This window comes from Podarcis pityusensis, assembly GCF_964106645.2.
Source record: "Podarcis pityusensis genome assembly, chromosome: 4".
Classification (NCBI taxonomy): domain Eukaryota; kingdom Metazoa; phylum Chordata; class Lepidosauria; order Squamata; family Lacertidae; genus Podarcis; species Podarcis pityusensis.
This window is the reverse complement of record NC_138027.1, coordinates 26,164,172-26,181,527: the sequence shown is the minus strand read 5'-3', so window position 1 is coordinate 26,181,527 and position 17,356 is coordinate 26,164,172. Positions and strand designations below refer to the sequence as shown.

At 44.1% G+C, this 17,356-nt stretch overlaps 1 protein-coding gene across 3 annotated transcripts in view; it reads left to right on the top strand.

The window, feature by feature from the left end:
• Nucleotides 1-17,356, top strand: part of FLT3 (fms related receptor tyrosine kinase 3) — a 59,414-nt gene that overhangs the window by 23,130 nt on the left and 18,928 nt on the right. For all 3 annotated transcript variants that reach the window (XM_081004091.1, XM_081004092.1, XM_081004093.1), the window contains exons 7-15: nucleotides 2,388-2,524; nucleotides 3,011-3,164; nucleotides 4,894-5,059; nucleotides 13,446-13,552; nucleotides 14,513-14,621; nucleotides 15,019-15,191; nucleotides 16,185-16,288; nucleotides 16,379-16,511; nucleotides 16,602-16,706. In XM_081004091.1, the coding sequence (XP_080860217.1) occupies nucleotides 2,388-2,524; nucleotides 3,011-3,164; nucleotides 4,894-5,059; nucleotides 13,446-13,552; nucleotides 14,513-14,621; nucleotides 15,019-15,191; nucleotides 16,185-16,288; nucleotides 16,379-16,511; nucleotides 16,602-16,706 (1,188 nt within the window). The remainder of the gene's footprint in view (nucleotides 1-2,387; nucleotides 2,525-3,010; nucleotides 3,165-4,893; nucleotides 5,060-13,445; nucleotides 13,553-14,512; nucleotides 14,622-15,018; nucleotides 15,192-16,184; nucleotides 16,289-16,378; nucleotides 16,512-16,601; nucleotides 16,707-17,356) is intronic.

Here is a 17,356-nt window from a genome sequence, read left to right as displayed (position 1 = left end):
ACAGTACCACTTCTTTAATAAGACCCAGGGTGGTCTTCCATACACTTGCATAGCAGAGGGAATGTTTCATTAGACAGGTTGGTGGAGGGTTTGCCATCAATATTTCCTTATGAACAGAAGGGATGGGAAACCTGCTGTTGAACTCCCCTCAACCCCATTCAGTGCGGTCAGGGATCAAGAATGGTGGGATGCTGCAGACCAGCAACATCTAGAAAGCCACAGGTTTGCCATCCCTGCTGCACAGGGTTTCTCTTTTTGTTATCTGTCAGTGGAAGAAAAATGCCTGCAGAAATATAATCAAGTACAAGTTTGGGCAGTCTAAGGATCATTGTGGTTCAACTGCGATCCTTTCTTTTTTAATCGATTTGATCTCTCACCTCCTGTAAGATCCTCAGTTCTTGGTTTTGCAAAGCATAGCCAACGCACCACCCAAATCAGCTTTTATACTTCCATTCCAGTCACAGATTTTGATGGGCATAAAATGTGATGCTGCCAATTGATAGGGTGAAATTTCAGCCTTACTGGTGCAAAGCGTTGCCTGGCAGTGTTTCTCTTCAATTGGGGAAGGGCAAGAAGAGAAGATTCTTTGCATGGGGAAGGTCCCTGGTTCAGTCCCTGGCATCCAGTCGGTATTTCTATGTGAACTGTGAAAATAATGTCATGTTTTTTGTTGAATGGTTTGTGTTTATGTGCCCTGCCAATAAAACATGTGCAAGATCTCTTTTATTTAAAGTGTTCAAGCAAAAGAATTTACAGTGGTACCTCGGGTTACAGATGTTTCAGGTTACAGATGCTCCGCTAACCCAGAAATAGTACCTCGGGTTAAGAACTTTGCTTCAGGATGAGAACAGAAATCGTGTGGCGGTGGTGCGGCAGCAGCGGGAGGCCCCATTAGCTAAAGTGGTACCTCAGGTTAAGAACAGTTTCAGGTTAAGAATGGACCTCCAGAACGAATTAAGTTCTTAACCCGAGGTACCACTGTATTTATTTAAATGTTTTGGCACACTTCTTCATGACACTATGAGTTGGAGGGGAAAGGAGCCCTGATATTTGCAACAATTTAAAATGGTTCCTCCTCCTCCAAGTCACTTATAGTCTGAGTATTGGCACTAAGCACTCTAGAATTGGTTTCCTTCCTTCCTTCCTTCCTTCCTTCCTTCCTTCCTTCCTTCCTTCCTGGAATCTTATAATGTATTATTTACATTGATGACTGATAATAATAAAAAAAAACATCATCAACCAGCCCTCCTTACTCTCATGAAGACCTTCTTCTGCCCCTCCCTGGGGACTGCATTTTATTTCCATAGAATCATAGAATTGTAGAGTTGGAAGGGACCCTGAGGGTCATGAAGTCCAACCCGCTGCCATGCTGGGCTGCAGTGCCCAACGTGGGGCTCCAACCCACAAGCCTGAGATTAAGAGCCTCATGCTCTACCGACTAGGCATGTACACCAGACCAAGGCAAAGCACTAGAACCTATTCAACTTTCCACTGCCTTTGCCTTCAGCAAAAGCAGCCTGAGGCTTTGCCTTCAGCTTGGGTCCAAGTGTGTGTGTGTAAGTGTGCACTTAGGATGACTTTGGGATTTGGAAACTAGTTGATGGAGGTGTGTGTCTAACACTTGCTGTGTTTAGTTCTGAGGTTGCATTTGTGTTCATTCAAAATTCTATTAGTGTTTTACTAGGGCCAGATATTTTTGTTCAGGTGCGTTTTCCATTGATTTTGGCATTCTAAGCCGACTCTGTTCTAATTATCTGCTCTGTTGCTGCTTCACATTAGCATTTAATTGTTGGTCGTTTTATTGCATTTTGAATGATGCTAGCTACCCTAAGCACTACTTTGGTAAGTAGAAAGGGATAGTAGTTGTTGTTGTTTAGTCGTTTAGTCGTGTCCGACTCTTCGTGACCCCATGGACCAGAGCACGCTAGGCACTCCTGTCTTCCACTGCCTCCCGCAGTTTGGTCAGGCTCATGTTTGTAGCTTCGAGAACACTGTCCAACCATCTTGTCCTCTGTCATCCCCTTCTCCTTGTGCCCTCCATCTTTCCCAACATCAGGGTCTTTTCCAGGGAGTCTTCTCTTCTCATGAGGTGGCCAAAGTATTGGAGTCTCAACTTCACGATCTGTCCTTCCAGTGAGCACTCAGGGCTGATTTCCTTAAGAATGGATACGTTTGATCTTCTTGCAGTCCATGGGACTCTCAAGAGTTTCCTCCAGCACCATAATTCAAAAGCATCAATTCTTCTGCGATCAGCCTTCTTGATGGTCCAGCTCTCACTTCCATACATCACTACTGGGAAAACCATAGCTTTAACTATAGTAGTAGTAGTAACTATTATTATTATTTGCTGGTATTGTTATTTTATTGGAATTATTTTTATATTTCAGATCTGAGTGTACCAGGAAGCCCTATGCAGGAATTCTTTCTTAAAACGGGAGAGCCATTGCTTTTAAGATGTCGTGGTATATCTGGTGATTATAACTTTGGAATGAAATGGTATTCTGAAAGAAAGCAATTGATTCAGGTACCAAGAGGAACCCATTTTCCTGTCAGCACTTACTGTATCCTTATATTAAAAATACTAACTTTAAAATCCCCTGTGTATGTCTTGTACCTGTGTAGCTGTTCAGAAAGCGGTGAGAAATCTCATTGCTTTCCAAGTGTCTCAAAGGTTCAGGACCACAGTCAGGGAGAGTTCCCACACTTCTAATACTTCACAGTGCCTCTTGCCAAAATACTAGAATACAGTACCTGCTTGCTAATGACATTTTGAAGACTCTTGCCTAACTCTGGTTCTGAAATAAGCACCATATTAATGTCGTGATATATTTTTTAAAATACTGAGTTGGAGCCAGACTGTTGATTCAACTGAAAAGCTTATGAGACCTACATTAGTTGTGACTCGCTAAATTCCTATTGATTTCAGTAGTTCTGAAGCTTTGCACAGCTCCGCACCACAAATGAATGTCACCATCTCTTAAATACTCACTTTTATTTTTTAAAAAAATAGGGCATGTCACTCGAAGGAAGGAAGAATTTGAACTCCAAGAGGGTTAAGACGCAATATGCATTTGTTTTCCCAATGGAAACACAGAGTCACAGACATTTTAACTGCTCGTCCAAAGAACTTGCTGCAAATAAGACTGCTTTGGTTACAGTTTTAGGTAAGTCATATGTCATATAAAATGTTTGCACAGGGACATAGAAAGCTGCTACCTGTTGAACCATGTCTACATCCCATTGAATTTAATGGGGCTTACTCCAGGGTGAGGTTACTATTGCAGCCTTAGATGGTTTATAAAATAAATGCAGAGATACACACATAGCAGCTTCCACACCCTTTGTGCCTGTTTCACGTGTGCCTGTTTCACTGCATTTCCTATGATGGAATTTACAACATGAGAATGATGTATAGTCCAGGATATTTTGTTTTTATTTTATGTGTTAATGGCATTTATATGTCACCCAATAAGAGTGTTTTCTGGGTGGCATGCAAATAATACAATATTAAAATTTTTAAAAATCTCATATAAAAATCCCAGCATTAAAAAATCAGCACAAGAATTTCAGCCGCAGAGAGTTAAGTAGCATCAATGAATAATATTTGCTGGTGCAGATTGGCTGAGAATCTTTTAGTGCCTTAGCGATACTTGTCTGATTTCAAGCCCTCTAAGAAGGAACTGTGTTGCCCTGACAGAGCAAGTGTGCTTGGCACTGAATTAATATTCTGTTGAGGAATGAAGCACCTATCTTGCGACCTATCAAGTGTTTGTTGCTTCTCAGTTTAGGGTGAAAATTATTGTGCATCAAGGCTAAGGATGCAGGGGGAGGGGCAGAATTCGATACAGTTCACATTTAAAGGTGAATATACCTGATTCTCACTTTCTGAAACAAAATGAGAACCAAAACGCAGTCACCCTTCAAAAATCACACTTCTCCAAATCTTGCAATCCAGTTCTCTAGCCAAGTAATATGTACAAAAATGCAAACACTGGGGCAAAGTGTGCCTAGAAACGCATGTAATCTGGACAATGACGGACCAAAATGCATTATCCGGGGGGGGGGGGTATACTTTGCGAAAATGCATGCAAATGTGCATGTTACGAGAAATTCATTAAATAAATTACAAACTGATAAGGAAATGTGAAGAACTGAAACTGACAGAAAGGAAAATTGATAGATTCCTCCCCTCCCCTCCCCTCCCCCCTAAAAGGTGAATTTTGACATTTAAAGCAATGTCAAGGGTCAGGCTGCATGAAGGACCATCTCCTCTTATGTGAATCTGCCCATCTGATGAGACTGCCTTTTGCTCCCCTCTTACCTGTGCCATTTCATTTTGAAGCAAGATTGGTGGCAAAACGTGAGAGGGCTTTTGCTGACCACATCCATGCCATACACTTAACGCACATGGCTTGCCCCCAAAGAACCCTGGGAAGTGTATGTTACCCCAACAGTGCTACAATTCCCAGCACCCACAACAAACTATGGTTCCCAAGATTCTTTGGTGGTGGTAAGGTGCTTTAAATGTATGGTGTAGATGTGACTTCTCTGGTGGGGACATGAATATGCCCCAATAATTCAGGTTATCTTCCTCTTCATTCCTTTTCTGTTGGTAATTGAAAACCATCCTTTTAAAACAAGCTTCTGATTCTGTTCCTGCCACATGCATTGATAACTACTGTCAGTCTATGGGTTTTGGCTTTTTTCTGGAGTTTTTTGCTTTGTTGATTTTGAGGATCGGATTATTGTTGCTTTTAGCTTCCTTTTTTTATTTGTAAGCTGCTTTGAGCAACTCCTTTGCGGAAGGGAAATGCAGGGTAATAAATTATTTCTGAAAACGTTTTCATTTTAAATAAAAATATCACAACATCATTTTGATATATCTTTCAACAGATAAGGGTTTTATCAATTTCACCAACGCAAAGGAAGATTTTGAAGCTGATGTGGCGGAAAAGTTGTGCCTTGAAGTCACACTAATAGCATATCCATCAATTAGATGTATATGGATGTCTTCCCAAATGTCATTTCCTTGTATACAGACTTACACAGATGTTTACAGGTAATTAACTTTCTTTGAATGTGCTTCTGTTGTGTGTAATGACTTTCAGCCACTGTTTTCTGCACCCTTCTGAGTCAACAGGTTTAGAACCGTTCTGCGTATTTGTTTCCCGTGTTTTGTATCTGTATTGCCACAATCTCTGGTTGCCCCAATTGGATAAAAAGGTGATTGAAAAAGACCCTTAATGGTTCTTGTTTTAGACAAAAATGCACTTCAATCTACCCCATGCTCTGCTTACCATCTCATGTTGCACATTATATTTCTTCCTTTCTTCAGAGTCAATGCAGCAGAAAACTCAGGACATATATAAACCACCATCAATGGTGTCTGCAGGAGGCCTTTAGTCTTGCAGTGATCAATTGGCTATATAAGGGATGAGAGGATCTTTTCATTATTCTAGTCTCAAGCTGTATATATTTTGCTTTAGTACCCCCACCCCACCCACCCAAAAATCAGTTGACCCGTTTTGTGTACTTGCAAGAGCACATATCCTTTGAGGCAACCACGAGGAGACATTATTATTATTATTATTATTATTATTATTATTAATACCACCCTTCTTCCAAAGATCATAGGCCAGTTCACAACATAAAAATACAAAATGAGAACACAAAATATATAATAAAACAAAAACAAATCATTAACCCCCCCTCCCACAAACACATTTAAAAGACCGTTGAATGTTAACCAGCCGAAGGTCTCGTTATAGAGAAACGCTTTTGCCTGGCACCTAAAGATTTGTAACAAAGGCTGTGCCTGCTCTGTACTGGATCCAAAGCTGTGACTAATGTGTGTAAATCCATGGCAGAGCATCTTCTTTGGATGCAGAAAGGTCCTGGTCCAATCTCCAGCATCTCCAGGTAGGGCTACCTGTTGGGCCCTGTCTGAAACCCTGGAGAGCTGCTGAAAGTCAGTGCAGACAGTGCTGAGCTTGGTGGACCAATGGTCTGATTCAGTATAGGGTAGCTTCCTAAATACTATTCAAAGAACAATACGGATATTCACTGTGATGGTTGCTCTGTCTCCCATCTTCAACTATAAATCCATAGGCACAGCACAGACCACCTGAGTGAAGCTCACAAACTACTGCTGGTTCACGGACCACAGTTTGAGAGCCCATGGTCTACAATGACTGGCCAAATCCCTATGGGGTTTCAGGAAGGGGGGCTTCTCCTAGCCCTCCCTGGAGATGCCAAGGATTGAATCTATGCAAAGCAAATTTCCTGAGCCCTCCGAGCACAGATCTTCTGGGATGGGGGAGAGAAGCCATTTCCCTACTCAGTTGCCCACTGCGGTTCTTCCCAATGGATAAAAGAGGACCTATATCTTTTCCCTCCTAGGGAGAAAAGTGGCTAGGAAGGGAGGGGAGATGCCAAGCAGATCTCCCTCTCTAGTTCTCTGCTCTGCCTGAAGCCAAATGGAAAGTAAATTTCCACACAGCACTCTCTTTTTGGGCTTTTGATTTCAAGCCACACCACAATGACTCCCATCCACCTACAACTTCCTCTAAGCTTTTCCAGAAAATGTTCTTAGTGCCCTTTGGTTTTTCTGTTCCCTCTTTGTAAAATAGAAGGTATCTCTCCGCTCACTTTCACTTCCCCAGAATTAAACCAAAAACGTATCAATGTCTATTGCAAGCCTTCCCTTATTTTCAAGCAGGCTGGCTGAAACTCCTGCACTGAATCGGTCTCATGAAACTGAAATTCACGTATAAATGCTACTTGATTCCCTACATTTTATTACCCTTTTATGTATACAGTGGTACCTCAGGTTAAGTACGTAATTCGTTCCGGAGGTCCGTTCTTAACCTGAAACTGTTCTTAACCTGAAGCACCACTTTAGCTAATGGGGCCTCCTGCTGCCGCCGCGTCGCTGGAGCCCAATTTCTGTTCTTATCCTGAAGCAAAATTCTTAACCTGAAGCACTATTTCTGGGTTAGCTGAGTCTGTAACCTGAAGCGTATGTAACCTGAAGCGTATGTAACCCGAGGTACTACTGTACTAGCCATTTGTTACATCAGAGCCCAATTATATGTCACATCAGCCTTCCGCAACCTCCAAATGTTGGACGACAACTGCCATCATCCTATACTGGCTGGGGATGAGGAGTTTTGTAGTCTGAAACATCTGCAGGGCACAGGGGAGGGTAAAGTTGCCTTCTGTCAGTCACACTTTTCTATTTTTAAAAAGGAGCTTGCTTCGATCGGCCACTTTTATTTTGAACTGCAAGGGAAGAGGGTGGGTGGGAGAGTTTTGAGACTAGTGGGTGAGTGGGTGAGAGGGGAGAGGAATTTGGAGGTTGCCATATTGGTGTCTTATGTAAGATGAAAATCATGAGTCACTGAGATCCGTTTCCCAAAGACTCCCTACTTGAAACCCTGCAGAGCTGCTGCCAGTTTGTGTAGACAGTACTGAGCTAATTGGAGCAGTGATCTGACTTGGTATAAGACAGCTTCCTATGTTCCTAAATCACTGGCAACATTTGTTAAGCACAATTTTTGAAATATTTATACAATTAACTAACATGTTAAGGTATCTGTATTTGGGTTCTGTCTGTTCTGCATTGAAACTGAGTAGTAGTATATGTCTTCTTTCTCTTCCTCTGTAAAGTACAAAACGGCTATTTATAAAATATGACGCAGGGTGAGATTCTGTAGCAGTGCCCAAAGTTGCTGGACAAGAAAACATAAACACTGCCACATTGGTCCTTGAGCCTCACTCACCACCAGCAACAGAAGGACTTTTCTCCCTGTTTGTTGTTGTTTTCCAGGATGTCTGTAACATACTTAGATTTATTTCTGGTCCATTACAGAAATGAATGATGCTGTTGCAGGATACACTGAGTAGCTGAAGGAGGGGTTTCCCTGTCACTGAGCGCATAGATGTTATTTGTGCAGAATGTTTTTAAAATGTTGCCTTTCTAAAGGATGCTTTGCAGTCTTATTTTTGCCCATCTGTCCAAGGCAGCCCTTCCACAGCCAGATTTCTTTTCCAAAGTTGAGAGGAGCAGATTCCTCTGGTACTGTTGTGTGCTTAAACACTATTTTTGAAGTAGCAGGTATACAATTATGTATACAGCCATTCTTCCCTGGGAATCGTGGCTGTGATAGGGAGGTGATCTCTGGCAGGTGCCTTCCAAAGCCAGCTTTCCCTTGCTTCAATGCAGGAAGGTTGCAGAACCAGTTTTTCAGAGCTCGCTCCATGGCAGAGAAAGGCATCTGGTAAGGGCACTTTCAAAGGGCTTTCATTATGTGACATTGCCACTGCAGTTGATGAGGAACACAGAGCTCCCTATATGTTGTTGGTGTTGGGAAAAAGCACCAAGGCAAAAGCCAGCTCCAGATGGCTGGAATGCAAAACAGTGCAGATGTACTGTTGGAGAAAAGGTGGAGCCTATTCTCTGTACTGAGCACCGGATGTTAGCTCAGTGTGTCATCTGACCTGTACTGGAAGTACAGGGGAGGAGTGTGTGACTCTTCTGATGGAGTCTGAAGGGAACAGTCACATTTCTATGTACTGTTGAATGACAGGAATAAAACATGTAGAAAGGACTCCTGTCTGTCTCATTTCCCCTCCCTGGGGGAGTGCAGGGAGGGAGAGAAGGAGGAGGGTGTGTCCTGCTCACGTTTGAGGAGGATCGCCGGTTTGTTTACCTAGCCTGCCGGGAGTCGCAGACGGACGGTAAACAACAGTATCTCGCTCAATTGCCTCGGGGGAGGCCAGGTACCTCTGCCTGTGAGCTGAAGAAGATACTAACATATGGTAGCAGAGGATGGTTTCGATCCATCGACCTCTGCATGAGAGGCTGGTGGATTGTCCTCCTCTGCTCCAAGGAGGAAGAGAAGCGTCTGACAGAAGCCAGAGGCTCAACAGACAGCTGGTGGAAAGAAGAGGTGTTTTCCAAGCAACGGAGCTCAAGGTATGCTGCATTTCGGGCTAAAAGTGTGAACGCAGGAAGATTAATTCACTGGTTCACGGGGAGCTGCGTCTTGGAAAAATACAGCTCCGGGAGAAGAGGCCTGCATTCCACAAATTCTTGTGGTAGATAAGAAGTCCCATTGAAATGCATTGTTGCTAGGTAACGGAAAGTTGTAAAGTTACTAGCAAAGGGGCTGGACTGTGAATGTCAGCCTGGGAAAGCGAAACAAAATCAGAGAATGTTTTGGCTACAAGGAAGGGACTTTCTATAGCAGCCAGAGTTTAGCTGCCAGGTGCAAAAGACCGTAAACAACTTGCAGTTTTGCCTGCGTGAGAAAGGAAAAAAACAACTGTTGGATTTTACAGTTTGTTTGACAGTGTGAGCTGGAGGCTTGGATTCAAAATGGATGCCAAGAAGGGGGGAGACTTGCCTAACCCACCTCCCCTGACCAGAGACAGTTATTCATCAGGGTCTGGATGGATAACTACCCCAGAAGGGGTGAGCCAAGATGATGCTGGCCAAGTTCCTAAGAGCTCAACGAAAGCTGAGGAGAGCTTTGACCCCAGAGGGGAGAGTGCAGGAACTGTGGCTGTAGGAACTGTTGGTGTTCCTGAACAAGGTGCAATGGGTGTTGCAGACAGGGGGAGGGAAGAACAGAGTTCTAATTCCCCCACTGATGATGCTACTGGGAAGCATGGAGTAGCATTGAGTGCTGTCCGATGCTACAATTGTGGACAGACTGGGCATCTACAGCGAAACTGTAAAAAGCCGCGCCAGTCAAGAGGAGCAAAGAGCAGCTCTACGAAGCCTGAGGCGTCAGGCAAAAGCCGTTCCAAGTGCCAGGTGAAACCTGCAAAGGCTATAATGACGAAAGGAACCACGCCAGATGTTGGGAACTCGTTCATATTTGACACGGGCGCCACGGTTCATATGTGCCCGCACAGACAACTGTTTTCGACGTTGAGGAAGCAAAGCTTCACTGTGAAACAGCCCAACGGTCAGGAGTTGGAAGCGACTGGAATTGGGACTGTGTATCTTGAGAGTCTGAACTTGACTATAAGTGATGTTTACCTGATTCCAGAACTGAGATTTAATCTGCTGAGCGTGTCGCAGATTGCAAAGAAAGGACTGAAACTGTCCTATGATGCTAAAAGCTGCAAGGTCTACAAAGATGGAGAACTGTTTCTTACTGCCAAAGAGAAAGATGGACTGTATTTGTTGACTTTTGATCAAAGTGATTACATGAAATGTAATTCTTCTGTTTCTAACGAAATCTCTCTTGCAGGGGTGACCAAGACCAGTGCGAGCACCAGGAAGGTGACGAAGAAGGTCGACAAAGCATTCCAGCGGGTGTATGCTGATGTGATTGGTCCTCTAGAACCATCTAGAGGCGGTGCACGATTTTACCTTGTGTGTGTGGATTGTTTCACTAATTATTCTTGGGTTTATATGATGGAGAAACCGCAAGAAACTTTAGAAAAGTTTCAGGAGTTTTGTGACAAGGTTAAAAGTATGCATGATGCTAACATTGATTGTCTTTTCACAGATGAGAAGCAAATTTTTCTGTTACAGAAGTTTCAGAAGTTCCTGGATGGAAAATGGATAGACCACAAAGTTTCTGTTTCGCCAGAAGCGTGGAACAGGGGGGTCTGTGTTAGAGTGAACAAAGAATTGCAAAAGGGGATGAATGCGCAATTGCTGAGTTCACATTTGCCACATGAATATTGGGCCGAATTGCTAGCGTCCTATCTTCATGTGTGGCTGAGGAAAGTCTCAACAGAGTTGGGATGTTCTCCTTTTGAGAAGCTGTTCAATAGAAAACCTTCTGTTGCCTATTTTAAGGTTTTCGGGTCTCATGTGAGAACAGAAGCTCCAGGTGGAGTAAAGAATGCCAGAGGCATTTTTGTGGGTTATGAAAAAGGTCTCTACAGAGTAATTTTGTCTGAATCTGGTCAGGTGATTCTCACAAAGTTCCTAGAGAGTGCTCCAAAGCAAGAGCGGATAGTACAGACATTTCCCACAGGTGACAATTCAGATGATGATGATGATTTTTCTGATGTCACAGATTACAGTGGTACTGATGATGATGACAGTGATAGCTCAGAGAGTTCAGTTGTAACAGTCATTGAGAGGAAATCTCACACAATGGATAGACCTTCACAGGTGAAGGAAGAACCACTGATTGCTACTGGTTCTCAACAAAGTCCAGAGGTTGAACCAGTGAGCAGAGAGGATCAGAACCTCATACGCAGGTCTGAGAGAGTTACAAAGGGTGTACCACCAAAGAGGTACTCAAAAGAGTTTGCTAACTTAGCTGTTGCATGTGTTGCTATTGTTAACAACTCAAAGCAGGTTGAAGCAGTGTCTAAGTCAGAGACAAAGACACAACAGAGAGTAGCTAGCCAAGGTAATGCAGAAGCACTCATTCCTTGGAAGCCAGACAACCAGAGAGGTACACTGGTAGAACCAGTGGTGGGGAGTTCCAAGGGTGGAACTGAAACAACAGGGGACTGTTATATGTATAACAACTGTTTGTTTTCTTCTCTGGATCATGTTTTGCCAATTGATGCTTTTGGGGGAGGATGTTGGGAAAAAGCACCAAGGCAAAAGCCAGCTCCAGATGGCTGGAATGCAAAACAGTGCAGATGTACTGTTGGAGAAAAGGTGGAGCCTATTCTCTGTACTGAGCACCGGATGTTAGCTCAGTGTGTCATCTGACCTGTACTGGAAGTACAGGGGAGGAGTGTGTGACTCTTCTGATGGAGTCTGAAGGGAACAGTCACATTTCTATGTACTGTTGAATGACAGGAATAAAACATGTAGAAAGGACTCCTGTCTGTCTCATTTCCCCTCCCTGGGGGAGTGCAGGGAGGGAGAGAAGGAGGAGGGTGTGTCCTGCTCACGTTTGAGGAGGATCGCCGGTTTGTTTACCTAGCCTGCCGGGAGTCGCAGACGGACGGTAAACAACAGTATCTCGCTCAATTGCCTCGGGGGAGGCCAGGTACCTCTGCCTGTGAGCTGAAGAAGATACTAACAGTTGGAACCCTGACCATTGGACCACCCTCTAAGAACAAGAGGCTGGACCAGGTGGGCCTTGGGCCTGATCCTACAGGGCTCTTTGCAGTGGCGGACCTACATTTATGGGGTCCTGAAGCTTGGACGGTCATGGGGCTCCCTTCACAACCAGCAACAAGGTCAGGGTAACCACTGTTATCTTCCTCCATAGCAGATCACCACATCCTAATATCTGTGCTACTGACTCTCAAACTTTGGGGTTGTTAAAATATAGACAACAAAAAATTAATCAATTTGAGTCGGGCACCGCAAATTGGGTCTACTAGACCCAACATTTTTAAGCAATGTAGACCAAAGTCACCTCTGGGGCCTCTCTGGGGCTTCATTAGTTTCATCTTTGACCTGTCCCTGCTTCTTTGTATGTTCTTATGCTGGCCGGGGCTGGTGAGAGCTAGACTCCACCAAGATATTGAGGATCACAGGGTCCCCTGCCCTATCTTTGCCCCAGAAGTACTGTGTGGTTGTTCTTACTAGACTAGAAAACCCCTAACCTTAGTAGAATGGGCACTGATTCCAAAGGAATTTCTTCTGTTAGCTGAGGCAGTAGCTGGTGGCATGGTGGAGTGGAGTCACCTACTGTACCTGACCTTCTGGCAGATGAGTTGTTGCTGCTTACAGGGAGGAGAAAGGGACGTGGGTGGCGCTGTGGGTTAAACCACAGAGCCTAGGACTTGCCGATCAGAAGTTTGGTGGCTCGAATCCCCGCGATGGAGTGAGCTCCCGTTGCTCGGTCCCTGCTCCTGCCAACCTAGCAGTTCGAAAGCACGTCAAGTGCAAGTAGATAAATAGGTACCGCTCCGGCGGGAAGGTAAACGGCGTTTCCGTGCGCTGCTCTGGTTCGCCATAAGCTGCTTGGTCATGCTGGCCACATGACCCGGAAGCTGTGCGCCGGCTCCCTCGGCCAATAAAGCGAGATGAGCGCCACAACCCCAGAGTTGGCCACAACTGGACCTAATGGTCAGGGGTCCCTTTACCTTTACCTTACAGGGAGGAGAGGGGGAAAGGACAATGTTGTGGGAAGCGCAGCACAGGGCAAATGTACCACAGAGCCAATCTAGTGCTCCTACTCGTGCATATTCACTGTGCCCCCTGCATATTCAGCAGTGACTCACCTGCTTGGAGGTTAGGTAAATGTCCCTGCCCTACCATGCTGTCTGCTACTGAGTTGATGAACCTCTTTCCAGAACTAATGTTTTCAAGGTGAGGGCACCATTCCTATTCATGGAAGAGGGCACCGATGTAGCTTGGCCACGATGCTATACTGGGTTCTCATTCTTTGATAGCTGCCTGGTTTGGTTTAAAAACAACAACCACCTTTTAAATCGCAAATGCATATGGATACATGCTTGGGTGACTCTTCCTTCCTTCCTTCCTTTCTTCCTTTGTGAAACAGCATCTCTTCAAAATTCTGTGACCATAAGGACAAACCAGGGGAATATGTGTTCTACGCAGAAAATGACGATTTGTCTGTGAGCAGGACATTAAAACTCTACGTGAAAAGTGAGTTCAAAAGAGAGAGGGAGGGAGAGAACAGATTTGAAATGCTTGCCTCCATGCTGCTGTTGCTTGTTTGTTCTTCTTCTTGTGAGGGTTGGGAGACAAATGCAATTCAGTTTGCATTTAAAGCTAAACCCACCTTATTCTCACTTCCTGAAAGCAAAAACACAGCCATCCTCTGAAATTTGCACTTTCTCTGAATTTTGCAATGCCATTCTCCAACCACGTAGTGTGTACAAAAATGCATTGTGCAGGTTAAAGTGTGAAAAATAACAACAACAAAAAGTGCATTGCGTTATGGGAAATTGCTCTGCAAAAATGTGAATACTTAACCAACTACAGTTCCCAAGATTTTCAGAAGCCTTGTGCTTTAAATGTACATTGTGTATGCAGCCCAAGAGAGGCCTGGCTCAAGGAGAGAGATACCCTCACCCGCAGCCTTACATCACATACCCTCCAACACTTTGAAGCCAAAATCTGGGACACAAAATCTTCCCATTTTTTTTATCATGAGAGCATGGTGGCCATTTTGGAGTTCATCTCCACTTTCAGGCTGAGAGCTAGCGTTTGTCTGCAGACAGCTTTTGTGGGTCATGTGGTCAGCATGACTAAACCGCTTCTGGTGCACAGAACATGGTGACGAGTGCCAGAGCACATGGAAACACTGTTTACCTTCCTGCTGCAGCGGTACCTATTTATCTACTTGTGCTGGTATGCTTTTGAACTGCTAGGTTGGCAGAAGCTAGGACAGAGCAATGGGAGCTCACCCCGTTGTGCGGATTCAAACTGCCAACCTTACAATCGGCAAGCCCAAGAAGCTTGCTGGTTTAGACCACAGCGCCACCCGTGTCCTGCAGGTCATGTATTTATGGGGAGGCTCAAAGTATAGGGAGTCTTGTTCTGATGAAGTTCAGGAATTCTTGTTCTAAAGTGCTCTGTGCTGTTTTGCTGTATCTTTTGCAGGGAAACCTGTTTTAAAAATGTACAAGACATCAACTCAGATTTCTTGCGCCGCTGAGAGCAGGCCTGCAGCATCTTGGGTCTGGAGACAGTGTCGGGACGAGAAAACAAAGTAAATAAAGATGTTGATGGCCTTTTCCATGGATGTTAGCGGCTGCATTTTTAAAAGCAGCTGAGATGCTGTGGTGTGGTTTAAGATTCTGCAAGACGTTCTGTTTGCGGCACCAGCAAAGATCCCTCTCATCCAAGCTCCCCATTTACCTGTGCTATACCTGACATCATATATGGTTTCCCACCCTTGTTCCAGCCCATAGTATGTTTATCTAAACACATCTGTTAGATACAAATTATCTGTGAGCTAAAAAAGCTAAGTGATCAGCTTCTCCATTCCTACACAGCTACTGAAAGAGTATTAAGATATATGCAGCACACACTTCTGATGATGCCCTTGACTTTTTAGATGTTTGGGTAAAAAATGAAAAACGTAAATGGCTCTCTTCTCCCCACAGTTGCACAGAAATCGCAGGTGGAATATCAAACAACACGTATGATGGAAATACTTTTGGTTTCCAGATTGTAAACAGCACTTTAGATCTATCGGAAGTAGAAGACAGATTTTACGTAGAGTGCTGTGCCAACAATTCAGTGGGCTTTGACTGTGAAACAAGCTTAATTGAAAAAGGTATTGTACGGAGGTGCCTGTAAAGATGGATTTGGCAGTCTGTGTAAGGAGGAATAGCCAACGTGGTACCCCTCCAGATGTTTTCGAATTGCAGCTCCCATTAGCTTCAGCCAGAATGGTGAATGGATGATGGGAACTGCAGCCCAATAACATCTGTGACATGTTGTGGAAAAGGGGAGAGGTTTGCACTTTCTCAGGCAATTGGCAAGAATTGCTTATATGCAACAGCTGGATTTTAGAGTCCCAAAGAGATCTGCCCCCATGGAACTTGGAACAAACTATGCATTTTTACTAACCTGACTTTGAACTTCAGTTGAGTTTTCAAGACCCAAGTCCTTTGCCTCTGATCCCATGATGTGCTGGAACCATGGGAACGCCACCTTTGGGTTGCTGAGTTGTATCTTGTCTCCCCACCATCTTCTTATTGTGCTATGCCTTCATGGTAAACCCTAAGACAAGTCACAGTTTGCATTTTACAAGTGGGAAACTGAGACTAGAAGATAGTGATTAGACCAAGGCGTCTCAGTGATGCCACAGAAGTGGTGGGTGGGACTCACTTAAACCTGGATCTCTTAAATTTAAATATAAATGATTGTTCATCTGGGAACACACTGACCTCTAAAGAATAATACTGTGCTCACCAAAAAAAGGAAGCACGACAGGTTTTAATCTGTCTCATTTATGGGTATTGTGTGGTGGTTTGTTTTAATGTTGCTATTGGCTTGTTTCTATGAATGACTCCAACATCCTTCTATTTGCTCTGTGGGAGCCACGTTATAATGCAAAGCATGGGTTCCATGCTAAATTCCATGGTATGTAAAAATATATTAAATGTTTGTAACTTCAGAGATGAGTCCTGTGGCACCCTGACCAACATCTCTATTGCGGCATGAGCTTTTGTAGATAAGACCATGTTTCATCACATGTGCAAAGTCATTTTATCTTTAACGATGCAATGAAGTGCTTAACAATCCACCTCTCTTCAAATTGCAGGAGAACATCCCCTGTCCGATAATGTTGCATTATATGCAACTGCTGGATTCTGCTTTTCGGTCATTGCTGTGTTGTGTGTCTTAATTTGCCAAAACTACAAAAAGGTAACAGCTGAACCCAATGTCTGTCTTTTTCACTTTGCTCTGTTACCTTGAATGTCCTTTTCACTATTCCTCTTTTCCCATTCCCTGTAGCAATCGAGGTACAAAAGCCAGCTGCAGATGATACAGATGGTTGGATCTTCCTCTAACGAATACATCTATGTGGATTTCAGCGAGGTTGAGTATGAGCTCAAGTGGGAGTTTCCCAGAGAAAATCTGGAATTTGGTGAGTTTGGTGGCACTCATCGTAAGATTAGCAAACACATCACCAAAGTGCAAGATGAGGAGGACATGTTCATTTCCCTTTTTCTTGTAGGGCAAGAACTTGGTTCCGGTGCTTTTGGGAAAGTGGTGAATGCCACGGCATATGGAATTAGTGAAACGGGAGTGTCTGTCCAGGTCGCAGTCAAGATGCTAAAAGGTAGTCTATCCATGTATATTGTAATGCAGGGATGAGGAATCTGTGGCCCTCCAAATGTCCTTGGACTCCTTTATAACTATTGGCTGTGTTTGCTGGAGAGGATGGGAGCTGGAGTCACAGAATCGTAGAATTTTAGTGTTGGAATGGACTCCAAGGGTCATTCGCCCAACCCCCTGCAATGCAGGCATCTCAACTAAAGCATCCAGGACAGATGGCCATCCAACCTCTGCTTAAAAACCTCCAAGGAAGGAGAGTCCACAACCTCTCCTCTGTCTAACAATTCTCACTGTCAGAAAGTTTTTCCGTATGTTTAGCTGAAATCTCCTTTCTTGTAACTTGAAGCCATAGGTTCAAGTCCTACCCTCCAGAGCAGGAGAAAACAAGCCTGCTCCCTCCTCCATGTGACAGCCCTTGAGATATTTGAAGATGGCTATCATATCTCCTCTCAGTCTCCTCTTTTCTAGGTTAAACATACCCATCAACTGCACGTGTGTGTGTGTGTGTGTGTGTGTGTGTGTGTGTATAAATTCTCCCTCTCTCCATTTTATCCTCACGACAACCCAGTAAGGTAGACTAAGGGTTTGTGACAGGCCCAAGGTCACCCAATGAGTTTGCTGGCTGAGTGGGGATTTGAACCCTGCTCTCCCAGG